At 36.3% G+C, this 16,497-nt stretch overlaps 2 protein-coding genes across 2 annotated transcripts; one reads left to right on the top strand and one right to left on the bottom strand.

Annotated features, from left to right (window-relative positions):
- Positions 1-500: 500 nt before the first annotated feature.
- LOC141914034 (bestrophin-2-like) lies at positions 501-9,573 on the bottom strand. The gene is made up of 10 exons (XM_074805287.1): positions 9,472-9,573; positions 9,110-9,217; positions 8,777-9,009; positions 8,340-8,474; positions 7,380-7,546; positions 4,199-4,353; positions 3,851-4,081; positions 3,680-3,760; positions 3,080-3,231; positions 501-2,981 (listed from the first exon to the last, which is right to left on the bottom strand). Exons 3-10 carry the CDS (start codon positions 8,953-8,955, stop codon positions 2,168-2,170), a joined length of 1,914 nt encoding a protein of 637 aa, XP_074661388.1. The 5' UTR covers positions 8,956-9,009; positions 9,110-9,217; positions 9,472-9,573; the 3' UTR covers positions 501-2,167.
- A 546-nt stretch (positions 9,574-10,119) lies between these two features.
- Positions 10,120-15,414, top strand: LOC141914226 (cyclin-Y-like protein 1). Its single transcript, XM_074805496.1, has 8 exons — positions 10,120-10,730; positions 10,943-11,020; positions 11,284-11,321; positions 11,759-11,968; positions 12,689-12,808; positions 12,906-13,072; positions 13,156-13,318; positions 13,473-15,414. The coding sequence occupies exons 1-8, from the start codon at positions 10,571-10,573 to the stop codon at positions 13,590-13,592; spliced, it is 1,056 nt and encodes a 351-aa protein (XP_074661597.1). The 5' UTR covers positions 10,120-10,570; the 3' UTR covers positions 13,593-15,414.
- Positions 15,415-16,497: the final 1,083 nt, after the last annotated feature.

The following is a 16,497-nucleotide window of genomic DNA, read 5'->3' as shown; positions in this document are numbered from 1 at the left end:
CTCCTCGCATATTTCAACGGATGAACGATTTGTAGTTGTTCATGAGGTTGATCATTGAAGCATGACTGATATCTTAAGGGAATACCATTTGATGGTTTGTTGTTGAAGGATATTGGTTAATACAAATTAAGAATCATTTTATCTAATCAAGCATTACCATCGACTGAAACAATTCACCCTCAACGGTGAAATCAACACGAAGTATCCACAAACGTACATGACAAATATCTTTCAGGTCGACAGATAGCACTGAAAATCAAGCAAAGATAAAGGACTTAATTTTTTTTTCAAAAAGCAGACTTGCTCAGAACCATGTCTTTGTCTTAATTGACTCCGGGACGTTCTTGTAAGTGGTCAACATAACCATCTACGATGGAGCGAAGCACACTCCTTCCTCTAGTCAGTAAAGCAGTTTGTAGTAGATACAGCTAACTGTATGCTCCTCTTAATGAAAATCCTTCGCGGGTGATAAAAGAAATCAAACAAAAATCGAGAACATCTTATATAGCACAGGCTTTTAATAATAAAATGAAATCTGACTCGTATAACAGGCATCATCTCATTCATAGCTCATGTACATCCTGAGTGCTTCAAACATTTCCCCCTAACATAATTTAATCATACCGGTACTTGCTTCATAGCATTTTACTCAAAAAAAAAAGAACAAACATAAAATAACGATTATATAAGAGTAAACAATAAAACTAAAAGTGACCTTTTGGTATAATGCAGATCTTTGTATCTTATTATTCATATTTCTGGCGAAAGATACTGCATAGTGCAAGATAAATAAACGTTAAGGCATCCATAATCTTATTGGCTTCTTGAAGCTTATTACATGTCGAACGAAATGCATCATTTTCACCTACGGCGGTTTTATTATCTACCGAATACTGATGTACCACCAAATATTTGAGATTTCATAAGCTCTATTGATATTAAGAGATTTCTATGGCATTTACAACATATACCGATTAAAGCCATCGTTCTTTTTTCAATGGCGATTTAAGGTAAAAACGTTATAGTAGCAACATTCATTTTTAAGCTGCCAAAAAAATGTTCTTCAGAGAATACTTACAAAACAGACGGGGACAATAAGCGGACAAAGATACCGATAAAAATACATTATTACAGATAAGTGGATAGAACATTTCCAAGAGATCGACAGCATCAGTAAAATATACACAAGCAATGTCACATAACAGCCATCAACTTACCACCCAGCCCATTCGACTTATAAAATTCCAAAAATATAATTACACATACAGATTAAAATCTTATCACATATTTGATCACTGTTTCAACAATTAACAACATATCTTTATCTATTATGTTACATATTATATATTACTATACCATATGGCGAGGATGCAAGTTACATTAATTACATATTACAAATAATACTACAGAGCTAAGCTGTTAAGATACAAATATATCTGAGAACATTTTGGATTACTGGAAATGTGAGATTATAAATACATTCCTTACCTAAGACAGAACACTCCTACAGATCCCTAATACAAACAACAATAATAAATGTACAATACACAAACATGAATACGTGTAAACATCGTTTAACGCAATAAAATAGAAATAACAAAAACCAGGTAATGAACAGTCAGTACACGTTGGAATTAATTCAACATAGAATGTTTCCAAGAGATGGAATGAGATTTCGGAATGACATTACAAAATGCATTCTATCTACCTCCCAAATTCAGCAAAATATTTTCATATTTTGCAGAACACGCGCAACCGTGAGTGAACGTATCATTCAGTTTTGAACATTAGCAACAGAGCTGCTATACACGTAAATAATGCACAGACGGTTCAGGAATCATACATATAAACACTGATAGCACATACTGATATTACATATGCTTGAAATGCAGAGATCCGCTAAATATCTGATTCAATATGCAATACTAAAAACACCGAGTGAAGTAAAATAGTTTATATCAAGTGCAGTCGTCAGTGATTGTCAGCTTTGGAAATCGATTATATCATTGTATATTATTGTATTCAAGCATGTATTACATATTAGCACCACCGAAAATCATACAAACATCGGCTTAAGTTTGAAAACAATAATTAATTCAGCAAAAATATTGTCGTACAGCATAACTTACAGCCATATTCATCAAATATGAGTCTTGAAATACGTGGATTATGTTAATAGTTCTCGAGTACTGCCGTCTGTGCTTACTGTTTTCATTTTAGTTTCATCGCTGATACTAATTGTAATATCCGGATAAATGCGGTCAGGCGCTGCTTTGATACTAGTTTCCGGAGAGCTCGGTAAATACGCCGCGTTATCCTCACAGGCGAGGCAATTTTCTAAGTCCCTCGCGAGTTTACACGCTGTCGTTGCCGCGGGTGTCGGAATCGGGGTACTCGTCAGACGATCTATCGGCGAATTCGTTTTACCCGCCTCGCTCAATTTATCCAGCGATTTTTCGCTCGATTCGAGCGAACCGCGGTCGTGAAACCATTGTTTCATAAGTTCGGCATTTTCGTTGATTTTGTCGGCGTCGTCTTCGGCGGTCCAAGCGCAAGGGTGAACGGTATCGTGGTAAGGGGTCGTCACGTGGTGATACATCTCATGATCTGCCGGATGTAAACTATTCGGTCGAGTCGAAGCCGGAGTCGACATCGGTTCGTTCGTTCCGTGGTTCGATATCCACTCTTTCACGTAAGTTGCGCTGTTTACTTTGTCGGAGATATGAGAAATCAATGGACGAATTTCGTTGCTTTCTCTATTGTAGCCTTTCTGAAAGTCGATAGTTTCTGTGCTGACCGCGAGATTAGTGTTCAACGGATGAAGATAACATTTTCTTTTCACCGGCGAGGTCAGAGTGACGTTTAGAGAACTAGTATTCAGCGGTAGAGATGGACTGCTCTTAATTACAGACGGCAGCTGGTGGTTCGAAATCTCATGAATCGTTTCCATATTGACGAATTTCATATCCTCCTTCGGAAGGCTGTAAAACAAATGCACGACATTTTAAATACAGTTTGAAATTTTGGTACCGGTGAAAAAACTTATTTCATTAATACGGTTATAAAAGAGTACGCTTACCCTAGATCCGCAGTGGAGCCCATGAACGGTTCGGTCTTGAAACCGATCGAAGATTTTGTGTACGGTAAATCGACGTCTATGTCGTTCCACCATCGATCTGGTTCTAAATACGGCACATCCATGTACATCTCATCTACAGCCAAAAATCCAACCTTTAATTAAAATACAAAAGCATTTTGTGTTACAATTAAGATCACAAAGACAAACTAGTAGCATCGAGGTGTTTTGTAGTTTGTTCTACAATTTTATCTAACCACCTAAGATTCTACATCTATTCACGAAATAAAGTTTAACCCTTTCAGTGCGTATACACCGCAGTGCAGTGTATGAATCGGTGATGGATTTTGCTAGTACACCGCACTGCGGTGTATTGGTGTAATTAGTTTTTATCTCTATTGAAAGATGGCAGCACCTGTCAAACATAGTGAAATATTAGTTACTAACGATACACCGCGCCAGGGTGTAGACGCACTGTAGTGGTATTCCCGGTATTCAACACACTTGAGCGGAATTTTTCAAAATTTTCAAATTATCTCCAGCACTATAGGGTATTAATTAGCTAGCACTGAAAGGGTTAAATAATGTATGAAAGAATTTTACCTGTAGATTTCGGTCAATAATCCAATTAATATCAAAATCGTCGTCATCCTCTCCGAATGGATTGATCAACTGTTCAGCTACCTGAAAATTAGAATCACATCATAAATCTCATCAGAATACACTTATACTTGCGATGTATGTCTTATAAAGCAGCGATTTTATCATTCCTACCTTAATCCAACCCATGTAGAAAAAGAACTGGAAAATCGTAAACGCAGGAACGTACAGATCTATTCGATGTCCGGGATAGTTTTGTTCCGGATCGAGGAATTGTCGACCGAATAAACACGCAGTGAAGAACGTGTAAACTGACAAGGTCGCCACCTGTGTGTAAACTAGCGGTACGCTCACCCAATCAAAACCATACAAAACTCCAAGATGATTCCGGTATGAATTTATTTCCTAGAAATAAAAACATCGTACTTTTTTGTAGTTAAAAACAGGATTGGCTCTCGCATTAAAGGAGTTACAAGCATCTTCACAAGCACTATTCGTTTAGAGTGAGTTCTTATGACTTACATCGAGTATCGATTTTAAATGGATATCATCTTTAATTCTCCCTTCGTTTCTTGCACGTGATGCGAGCGACGCGGCCCACTGACACGGCACCCAGAATTTACTATGAGGCGACGGGATTGCATCGTAAACTTTCCTCTCAGATTCCGTCATCAAACCTAAAATAAACAAAAAACTATACACTTAATAAACGCGTAAAAATACATTGTCAACTAGTTTGCCGCCGTCCAAGGATCGAAATGCTGTCGCCACGACAGCACTTCTCTCCACCTAATTCCATACGTACCTTCGAATTGGAATTAGTAATTTCGAAAACCGAAATAATACTACTAACCTTACAGCAACAAGTCTGCAACGCGTAATCCATCTCGGAAACTGTTTGAGGAAATTAAAATGAAATTTTGCCTAGTGACCTGCTGCGACGACAACATGTCATATGGGCCACGAGTCAATATCATCGGACCATACCACAGTGTTGTCCAGATCAATTAGAATCTATATCGTTTCCACGGATGGATTTTGTACGGCGTACCGGTACTTTCATTTTGCTTTGTCTTTTACTAAAAATAGAATATGATCCATGATAGATAGGTGTCCCGGCCACCTATAAGGGGCCCACCTAGCGCGAGTTCTCTGAAATAGAATCTGATTAGAGGGGGCTTCATTCACGCACCAGTCACACACCTCTCACACCCTCCCCACACTACCCATCATTAACCCCCAATAAGACTGTTCTGTCCTTTATTTTTTTTCACGTGAATAGCCAGCTTTTTTAAAAATCAGCAAACCCAAAAAAGGCGAATTATGTCCTTCCTCAATTCTACTACCGGTATGTCTAGTTTGATTTTAATTGAAATTGCTTACTACACAAATGCGAAATATTCAGTAAAGATTCCTCTGCCTACTCGGTCTCCATCAAGCCTTTCTGCTTGTCTCAGTCAAAATATCCCCTACCCTCGATATGAATCTCGCAAATTCAAAACCCAGTCGATTTTGTTATCATCTTATACAACCAAGTAAGGCGGAGTTCTGTACTTCTGATTTCCGAGTTGTTTTTTCGAAACGCAACCTTTCATGTCGATTAATCTACGCCCCGTTCAAGAACACAATTCACCCAAAGCAATCTGCGAATAAGTGTCATTTATTTCTCCTCGGCTCATTAGCAGAGATTCGAACCTGATGCCTTCAATAATAGACTGGAACTTAGCTATTTTTGATGAAAACGTAGAGAGCGTTACCGAGTCAGAACCGGTTTATTATAGAAGACTTTTACGTTGTTTTCAGGATTGAACCTCTGGGAGAAATAGTACACACTTATAAAACCATCATTTCATGGCAAATTCAAAATGACACGCAATCAACGAACAAAAACTTGGAACAGTGAATTCATGAATAATTAATATTGGAATTTGGATCGTCTAAATTACTTCAAAAATGTCGGGATATTAATAATAATAATAATAATAATAATATATGCGTAGGCTAATATTTTCGATGAAATATACTTGTTGGGATAGAAATATTTCATAGGTATTAAGGTCTATACCGAAATGGTTGGAATAATATTTGCACCGAACTTAACTCAAATAATTAGAAATAATATTCGGGAGTCAATAGCAGTTGTTGAGGGGTATTGAGATTAGATGAAGTATCAATGGAGAAAATGCGTCAAAGATAATATCAATAGAAATTAGAAATAATTATTGTAAATTTCACGTATCCTGAATTATTTCAAATATATTACATATCCTGATGGGTTGTGGTTTCTGATTACCCATTAAAAACACGATGAATTTTTGATTCTATTGCTGTAGAACCCACTTAACCTGCTTCACTTATACTGAATTTAACACTATCATAGAACAGCCAGTTCACCGAAAAATGGAGAATAGATAAAAGCCCTTTATATACAAATCTAAAAGATTATAAAAAATCTGATCTATTAAATCAAAAGTGAAGACGTAACATTTTGGATTCTTTACAGAGATAATTGTCGAAGTGTTTCGCGCTTTTAATCTTATAAATATAGCAGGTTTTCATCCTATCATCTTGGAATTGGATAAAATCTTTCGCAATATACTTCAACGAATAAAATATGATGAAGATTAAGTGAGTTTTACCATACGAATCAACAAGTAAATAAAAATATTAACTGCACAATGGTGTCCTTACCATGCACCGAGCAGAGAATATTTTATACATATTCGCTCACAATGAAGCATAGATTGCACTGAATAAACAACTGATCCAACTTCAGAGGTGATCTTAAACGACAAACCGACAATTCTCAAAAATATTAGAACTACATCTCGTTCACGTGAATCGGTGATATTTTTGAAATTAACGTTCTGTTTTAAAACGTAGAAACCATTCAGTCAAATTCGACTAATTAATGAAAACCCATCAGGATTTGGCTTCACATCAGAGACAGTAACGAGGTACGGGTCATTAGAGAAAATCTATAGAAGCCAGAACAATAGATTCCATGATGTATCCCGATATTAATTATCGGGGTACATAGATCAATTATTCACCCGTCCCTATAGTAGACGCATATATTGCATCAGATTTCAGGGAAATCGGGTTGAGCTTCGATCAGGCACTGTGCTGTTGTTACCAACAACAAATATTACACAATAATACCCGGCAGACTTTATGAATACAATCACCTTGTTATTGTCTCTGTAATCAAACGTTAAAAGCAGGCTATCCACATTACCTAAGAATTTTCAGAGAGAAGAATTTGTAGAGAGGATATTTTTTTGTGCTTATGTACCGTACGGTTTTTTTTTAGTCAAAGAAAATGGATTTTTTTTCTACATGGACAGAACAGTCCTACACCAATCAAGCACATAATACTACTGCGTTGATGGTAAAAGTTTTAACCCTGAGCCTAATGAGAAATATTAACTGAATTCAAAGGCAAAACGAAATTTGATGCATTTTTTTGTTCTCAAATTGGAATAGATAAATTTTGTTTCGACAGTGAAAGGCTAAGGGTTAAAATAATATATATATCGACATATTTCTACTGATTTGAACCAGTTTTCAAATAATTGAAAACATACATTTATATGTATATTTGAAATGAACAGCCTCCCAAACAACTCAGTGGCTCATCATCTCAATCATACCATCAGAGAGAGAGGGGGGTACGTAGATATTAAATAAATAATAAGATTACCTGAACGAACGATGTGGTCGTCGGTCGGGAATCGTTTCTTCACCGGTGTACTGATCGATTGAAAGATGAACACACTCGCTAGATTCAGATATCGCATCAGAGTTCGTCGAATCATTCTCCCGCGATCGTCAGTTCCGTGAATCAGCGAACCGACACAAGTTGAAGCTCTGTAGATATAAATTAAACACGGGTTAATCATGGGTTATTTCATTGTAACGGAGGTCAGGTAATGCTCGTGCAGCTGTATCAATCTGCAATCCAGACCTAACCTGTCTGTGGTTGATCCCATCTGATTATAAAAGTTCCAACGATCAAATAATCAACTAGCCCAGACCATGCACCCAGTTGATATTTGATCACACTTTTTCAATTTTTTTTTATACTTCACTATTTCTAAATTGAAAATAATCTCGAAATCACCAGACATTAAGACATTTCATAAGCTCCACTTTCAAAAACTGTTCATCTACACTTCACATGTGTTCAGTTCAGCACCCAAAACATTTTAAATTGAACACCAGACACATTTTCACAGTTAAGAACAGAAATTACACATTACAGAATTTTCTGGAAGATTTTTTTCTGGAACTTTCTAAGACTGTTCTAAGATGAGGGGTTGGGAGGTAGAATTCTAGATCTCTTTCTGGAATTTTCCAGAAGTGTTCTGATCTAGTAGGAGGGATGGGGAGGTAGAATTATAGATTTTTTTCTGGAACTTTCCAGCATAGTTGTTCTCAGATGAGGGGGTTGGGAGGTAGAATTCTAGATTTCTTTTTGGACTAGTAGGAGGTATGGGGAGGCAGAACTTCCCTGGAACTTGAGTTTGAAGAAAACTCAGGTTGCAGGCTGTAGATTCACCTCACCAGTCTACTTTTGTTGTAAGCAATTAATGACCAGTTTATAGATTTTTAAGTCAGGACCGTGCAACACTGGGTTCGACAATTTATGAATCATATTTACCTATCAGGCCATGGAATATTCTGATACTGTTGCCACCAACGTGTAATAATTATGGACACATAGAATCCAAGAATGAAGGACAACGGAATTAAATTTGTGAAGGCTTCACAGTAGATCACTATTTTCTCAAATATTCTGAAAGAAGAGAAAACATATCATAAACCAACGTAAAATACAGGGTTCCATCGAATTGCCCGATACTCCTGACCTTTTACGATATAATTAAAAGAACCAAGAAAATATGTCGCACATGAAATTAATCTCAAGGGGGCCAGTTCCATAGACAGGGCTTAGACTTAAGACCAGACTAAGACAAACTTAGTTCTATAGCCAATCTAACAACTTAAGATCAGTCTTAAGGTCAAAGACCACTTTTGGTCTTAAGTCTTGACTATGGAACCGGCCCAAGGAGGCTTAAATCTGAACAATCAAATTACCTTTTATGCTCGTTTTCGAGCCCAAATCGGTACAACGCACTTAGTGCAGTGTACAATGTCACAAATATCATTATCTCTTTGTACATTAATTTATAAATGCTTCCGCGCCAGTAGAGCAGCAACCGGGAAAACCCGCACAGGCGAACTTTCGACACTTTGTGGGAATAGGAAATAGTCATTTTTTCACAAATTCCAGACAACTACGGTTAAACTTTCAGGTTAATCGAGCGAATCTGAAAATAAATGAAGAAAATATCATAAATAATCAATGTCAGATCAGAAGGTTTTGAGTATCTTAATTGACAGTAAATTTGAACGTTAAATCGCAGCTACCTTCAGTCCGTTAATGATCAAACGGTCTCTTTCTCAATATTCGTTCAATTCAGTTCAGTGCAGATTATCTTCAATGAACAGCAACCATAAATATAGCCAATATACATTCTGTAAATAAATCAGACAATATATGAAGAAAGTGAGGCCTTGGCCTTCTTTACGGCAGTTACATATCACACAGACAGCCGGCACCGGCACACAGACAGCACGCAGTGATTGATCTACCAGACAACTCAGATTGCAAGGCAGCCATTTTAAATCTGAAATAGCCCACTCCTCATTTGCTTTTTTCATTATTGCTTGCCTTATTATAACCACGCACGGCAGTCGGGAATACTTGACTTGTATTCAATTCGATTTACCTGAGGTAATTTGCATTATCTGTAACTGTCTGGATCTTTTTGTGAAACACCATCTCCGCGAAAGCGACCAACACCCAACACTGTAGTGACGAGAACCAGTTTCAACCGGACTAAACCAGCCGCATCACGTGATCATAAACGCATAAATAATGAGCTCTCAACTGACGTGTCAACTGTTTATCATAATCATTATTACTAACTTATTAACATATTTGAATTTTCGTATCGGACATATAAACCTCGCGGTATTAGATTACATTTATCAGAAAAGAACAAGGGCGCACAATTTATATGACGACGACAGGTGGATTTATTTGAAATATTCGAATAATTTCAATATAATTAATTTATTTCCGCATCCACACGACCTAGGAACCCCGACCTAGAAATGTGCAAGCCGGAGGCGTCCTTCTTGCTCGGACTAGGGCCCGGTCGTTTTTTATTTTATTTTGCATTTTTTTGTTGCTTACATAATCTTAAGAGTTCGACAATGTTGTTGTTGCATATGTATTTTTCTAAAACCAAATGTGTCACAAGACCCAGCGAAAATTTCGCATTTTCGGATATCGCAGTATAAAACTGTGAGCCACACCCGCGTCCGTCGTTTCGTTTGTGGGTTTCCCATTTCTTATTACTTGATTGGCCAATTAAGGATTTCGTTACAAGGAGCAGTACTGCAAGTACTGTGAATATTCAATGGTATTGTCGGCAAATCCCAAATTTCTTCACCTTCTAAAGAACTGCACCTGAGCGAAGGCTTTTTTATTCGATGATGGCTGCACGATAAAATGGATTGCGTGCTATTGAACTCGAGACTGTTCGAATGATTGATTTCGGGGAAACCCCTCCAAATTTTTATCAGCTCGCTAACATGTTCCCGTTTGTTTTGAAAACTGTCTGACATTTCATTTTATACGAATTGGAGCTATTGACTGTTGCAGCAATAAAATCTTTCAGCAGCACCGATTAGTTGCGGTCCATAATTACCTGGATCTGCTGTGTTAGGAAGAGGGTAGTGGCTGGGGTTGTTTAACTCTAGCGGACCTGTATCTTCAATCTGTCGATTTGGTTGCCGTTATTTCAATTACTCCGTAAGAAGATGGGTAACAAACATTCATGTTGCTTTTATACTTCTGGCAGTCATCGGAAAAAATTGCCAGAAGAAAAATATCAACCGTCTGAGTTACCGATACCTGAACCTGTTGTGAGGCGGGCTAGCTCATCAAACCTCCAACATATAAGCGAAAGAGAACCTGAAGGTAAAAAAATATAAGGTTCAGAGGCTTGTCACGTAGGTCCAAAATCTGAGCTCTACCCAGGAATTAGTCCGGCAGTACCTGGCTACATTACTCTAAAAAGCCTTTGACTTTGGACCTTGTGACATGCACCTGTTATATCCAAAATGGTTTAATATTGCTTATGATTTTTATGCATTTTTGTGTGAATTGCTTTTGTTTTCATCATTATTCAGATTCAGAAGGTGATCCTTCAAATCATCCAAAAACGGGAACACTTTTTCTGAATCGATCGAAAAGTGATATTCAAAGAAGTAAGTCAATTTTAACATCACAACAGTGTAATTTTCAGATAGGCCTATAAATAAAAAAAGTACATGTACATGTATTCATGTGCATGTGACTGCTAAGGTTTATGTTGAGGTTGGGTGACAATATTGTACACTATTTTGACTAGCAGTATATCCATTGGCATCTGATCAAACCATGTGTCACTCATATTGTGTTGAAGTTTATACTTGCTTATATATACTCTATATCATATACTTTTGCTTATAAATTTTGTTGTCATGTTTAGATCACAGATCAAGAAGAAGAAGTCAATATGATAATCATGTAAGTTTGCCAAGCCTAGAACCTCTACATTCCCTCGACCACTGAGTGACTATAGTTAAAATGTGTCCCTACGACTCCTTGATTCCTTAAAAACTGGGACTTGTAAACAGAAAATGCTTTTAAAAGTGCTTAAAATTCTTAATAGATAATTTGAGCAAAATGCCCAAAACTCCTTTAAGAATTGAAGATCAAGTATAGGTATAGGTGTTAGGATAGAAATATGCTTACAAAATCTGAATTAACCGTTTAATGAGATAAACAGTACCGATTTAGGAGGATTCTGCAGTAATTGGGATATGAAAGTGATGCGGACACTGACATTTGAAATGTTCTCCTTTAAAACTCATTGAGAACTCCTTATACCCAGGAATGACCGATCTGCAGGGACCCTGACAGTTTTTGTACAACGATATTGAAAATGTCTTTTTTTCTTGTAGATGAATCGTCATACAGGGATGCACAGAAAGTATAGCTCTTGTTCAACGATATTCATAGATGATTCAACTGTCAGTCAACCGAACCTGAAGAACACAATTAAAGCCGTTGCTTTAGCCGTTTATTTCCATATACGAAATCGTGATCGTAAGAATGGACCGAACGATACTCGTTATATTGAAATATTCGATGAAAGAAAACATCCATTATCGGTACGTATGAATGAATCGCTATCCTGTAATTATAATACAGCCAAACGTCATAAGGGCCTGTTCATAAAGTACATGTGGGCAGGGGCTAGACAAATTGGAAGGCTGGGGTCCAGAAAAGAAATAAAGGGTATTTCTAGGATATGGTAACCATGTAAATGGCCATCAGGTCCATCCCTTGGTTTAAGATATTTTTGAAGAAATTCACCCGAAAAGATGCAATTTTAAAGTGGATGAGTGTTTTCACACAATATCTCTCTTGACAAAAAGGGCAACCTCAATGGGAAGGCAGGGGCCAGAACACCTAAGACCACCCTCAAGTCCGCCCCTGGTGGGAATTAGTCAGTTCTCCCAGTCTTTTAAGGAAGATTCCACTAGGCATCTGTAGAAATAATATCCACAGAAAAAACATTGAAGCTTCAAGAAGAAATTTAATGTTCAATTTGAATTGATAAAAATTCTGTATTTCGGTCCATAGTAGGTTCTCGGATTAGATTTCAGAAAGACCTGTTCATACTTGAAGTTACAGTAATAATCAATATAAAACTATATTATCTTTATTGTGTATTATTGCTATTGGTGTTGTTAAATGTCAGAAGTTGCCCAGAGCAATTTCTGTTACGATTGCACTTATCTGTCAGTGAATAGAAGTCATTCACAATAATTGTTTTTTGTCCGCCGCATTCTCCATAAATATATCTTCAATATTTGCCCTCATTTTAGAAAGAACCAGTTTCTGAGGAACATTTAAGGCGAGATCCCGAACATAAAACTATATATAGATTTGTGCGGACATTATTCAATGCAGCTCAGCTTACTGCGGAATGTGCTATTGTTACTTTGGTAAGTGATTATCCATTCGATATTAATGTATCGCTTGCGTTTAGATATGATTATCAGTTTTTGTATTATATCTATATATTAAAACTTCTGGTTGTAGGTTTATCTCGAACGATTATTAACATATGCTGAGATTGAAATAAGTTCCTACACATGGAAAAGAATTGTCTTGGGTGCTATTCTGTTAGCTTCTAAAGTTTGGGACGATCAAGCCGTATGGAACGTGGATTACTGCCAAATTCTGAAAGATATATCTGTTGAGGATATGTAAGTTGTAACATCCCACTCTATCGGTACTGTTCATTTCCATTGAAGAAATGTGAATTATGATGATGTTTTATGAATTACAGGAATGAACTCGAACGACAGTTTCTTGAACTACTTCAGTTTAACATTAATGTATCATCTAGTGTATATGCCAAGTATTACTTCGATCTACGAGCGTTTGCTGATGCTCATGAACTTAATTTTCCATTTGAACCGCTCAGCAAAGAGCGAGCTTCAAAGTTGGAGGTGAGTACCAATATTTTGTAAATCGTGTTGAAAACCGATTTTTACAAATCTAACATAGTAATCTAACATAGTAGGGTACTGGGGTCAAAATTTTTTTGCAGCAGTCCCTTGTGGGTTCTTGTATCATTTTCATGTGTGTTGTTGTTTTTTGCAGGCAATGTCGAGTGTAGTTCAGGATAAACTTCGCGAGTCGATGCGCGTCGAATTAAAAAGATCACAAAGTCTCGACGGACTGACTTCATATCCAAGACCAACAAAAGCAATTATCTCATGATAGCTGTGATAACTGTAGCAATGCTTGTTTAATGTAAAATGGCTGTGCCAGTGTGTGTAAATGTACCTTCATATCGTCGCATGTTCGGTACCAGTTCAGTTGGTGCTATTCATGTTTTTGGATAGAGTGAGATTTTCGTCACAGCTGAAGGGATGATCGTGTGTAGAATACTTCCCCGAAACCTTACAGAATGGACCGTGCGTGTTTCATATACTCCAGATGTGTGTAATCTATTATAGAAATATTGTAGATAGTGTTGTTATATTTACAACACTACAGTGCCTGCCAGTTCATCAAGTTTAAATTGATATTGGCCCCGATACACATAGTACGTTATATAATCATCATGCACACAATGTTTTACAATGTTTGTAGATGTATGATATTATAACGTGATTTGTAATTAACAAGTGAACTATCATTACTATATTAATTGTCATTTACCAAAGCCCGACATCATGTTTGATACAGATATTTATCTGTAGCCAGGACCCACCCCATTGTGACATTCACTATTTAAGTGTGAACTTCAGATATTCATTGAATGCGCGTTGATTGAATATCTAAAGTATGGTCTACATTTTCAATTAGAATTTCTCCGGTGAAGTTGTGAACACACAAACTTCAAATGATCAAAAAGTGAAAGGAATGTTATTAAGGGGGTGGGATCCAGGCTGTAGATTAACACCTGCACTAAGATGATGTACGTTTTATTAAATGCATTGGCGTGATTTTTGTTTCGTTACCTCGAGTTGAATATATCATAAAGTTAGTTAGGTGTAAATTCATTCATCGATACATTTATAGTTTTGTAATGATCCACAGTTAATTTCGTTTCTGTAATGCATAATAAGTATGTAGATTTTGAACAGTACATGACCTGAGTTATTCAGTTGTTACAAATTGATGCTGAATCTCACTGAAAATTTACGTGAAGTTTGTGTATTGTTTCAGGGATTTTCATTTTGTAAAACAGTTGTGAATTGAATGAAGGTAATAACACTTTATGAAATATTTCTTCTAGTCAGTGCTTAGTACTAGTATTCAGAAACAGGATTGCTCTACCTGAAGTTGGTCTAGGAAATGATATATGGACTTTATGTAATTTGTTTCATATCAGAAAAAAATATAATTTATAATCATGTGTGAATATATGTAGAGCTGACGAGCTGTAATACATGTAAATATAGAAGCTTCAATAGTGACACCTCAGATATTACTGTAATACTGAAATGTTTTATGTTAGAAACTGTTAAGATAACTATTATGATTTCTTTTAAAATCTGGACCCAGTTCCCACAGTTGCGCATCAAGTAGAGTTAAGATTAGTTCATTTAATCAACAACTCTGGGACTACTGGTTATTTACACCCTAACAAATATAGTCAAATGTATTTTATTCTAACCATTATCAATATCAGTTTTCTACATACAGGGAATTCATTTAATAGACTTTAAGAATTAGTTTAATTTGCGTAATTTATTTTGATTAAAAGAACACGGTTTCATTCACTAGTTTAGTTATGTACAGCTGTGCATTGCATGTCATTTCTGCTCTTATTATATTCATCTTCCAACTGGTCACAAGATACAGCGAAAAATATACGGAAATCATCTTCGGAAATATTTAACGATACCAAAGAAACAAGCTCTCTGTCATTTAGATTCAACGATTTCTTATGATTTGGTAAATGTAATAATTTAGTAAAATTGATACTTTTGAGGAAATGTTTGCTTTTTAATAAAATTTCTATTGTAATTGATGCCTTATATGGAATAACTCCACTGTACGTTAATTTTGAAGTTGTATAAAATGTAATAAAAACGTGTAATAAAAATCTCTCATTTTTAATCGAATGAAACCTAGAGAAAGGGAATGTGTTTGCTATTGCAAGGAAAGCCACACGATTTCTTATGGCTTTGGACTGCTTCGTTTTTTTTTACGATTACGATTACGATTTATTTACACTCCAACCATTTCCATGGTATATGGAGGAAAACTATTACACATGTATATACAAATATTTACAAAACAACACTAAAGTGATTAAAATTTAGAGAATGAAAACGTAACGAAATATACATATACATCAACTATTTACAATACTATATATACTATTATATACATCAACTATTTACAATACTATATATACTATTGGAGGGATCTATATACATCTAAGCCGGTCTTAATGAATTTAGCTAAGTTGACCGTTGGGTTTTTCAGAATATCAAGGGTATTAAAGGTATTCAAATTCAAAAAGTTTTTGCTCGTTTCTTTGTCGACGAATCTGCCATCTGGTGACCCGATGCATGAACTATATGAAACGACTGATGGCCGCTGTTTCGCCTATGCAACAGCATTTGTAAGCCCGTACCCGTGGGATTCGAATTTTCAACTTTTGAGTTAATGAAATGAGTCGTTTGAAAATTGAGGTTTTATTACGAGCATGCCACAGTAGGAAAATCACGAATAACGAATCTATTTACTTTCCAACTACTTCCATGGTACATCGAGGGAAACTATCATATTTTCGAAACAAAAGTGATATAAGTTGAAAAATAACAAAATATGCATTAACTATTTACAATATATACTATTGAAGGGATGTGAAAATCTGTTTTGAAAAAGATTTACTCGTCGAAATGCATGATAAGCACGGCAATCATCTAAAGTATCCTCTATGCTAACCAATGTGTGTCACATGCAACCGACGGTGAAAACATCACTCGCATGCCGCAGTAGAAATATCAAATGGGAAATAGCGCGAGAAGCAACTACACCCGACTCTGGTTGCCTCCAGCTTGGAGTTTACTCCAAGCCTCCAGCGACCGGAGACATTTCCATTATCATTATTGAGTAAAGTCGTTCGAACTTTAGTTGTTCTGAATAATTCGATTCTGAAGAC

Source organism: Tubulanus polymorphus, chromosome 1 (assembly GCF_964204645.1).
Source record: "Tubulanus polymorphus chromosome 1, tnTubPoly1.2, whole genome shotgun sequence".
NCBI lineage: Eukaryota > Metazoa > Nemertea > Palaeonemertea > Tubulaniformes > Tubulanidae > Tubulanus > Tubulanus polymorphus.
Note: the sequence above shows the minus strand (reverse complement) of the source record. Positions and strands in the feature narration are given on the sequence as shown.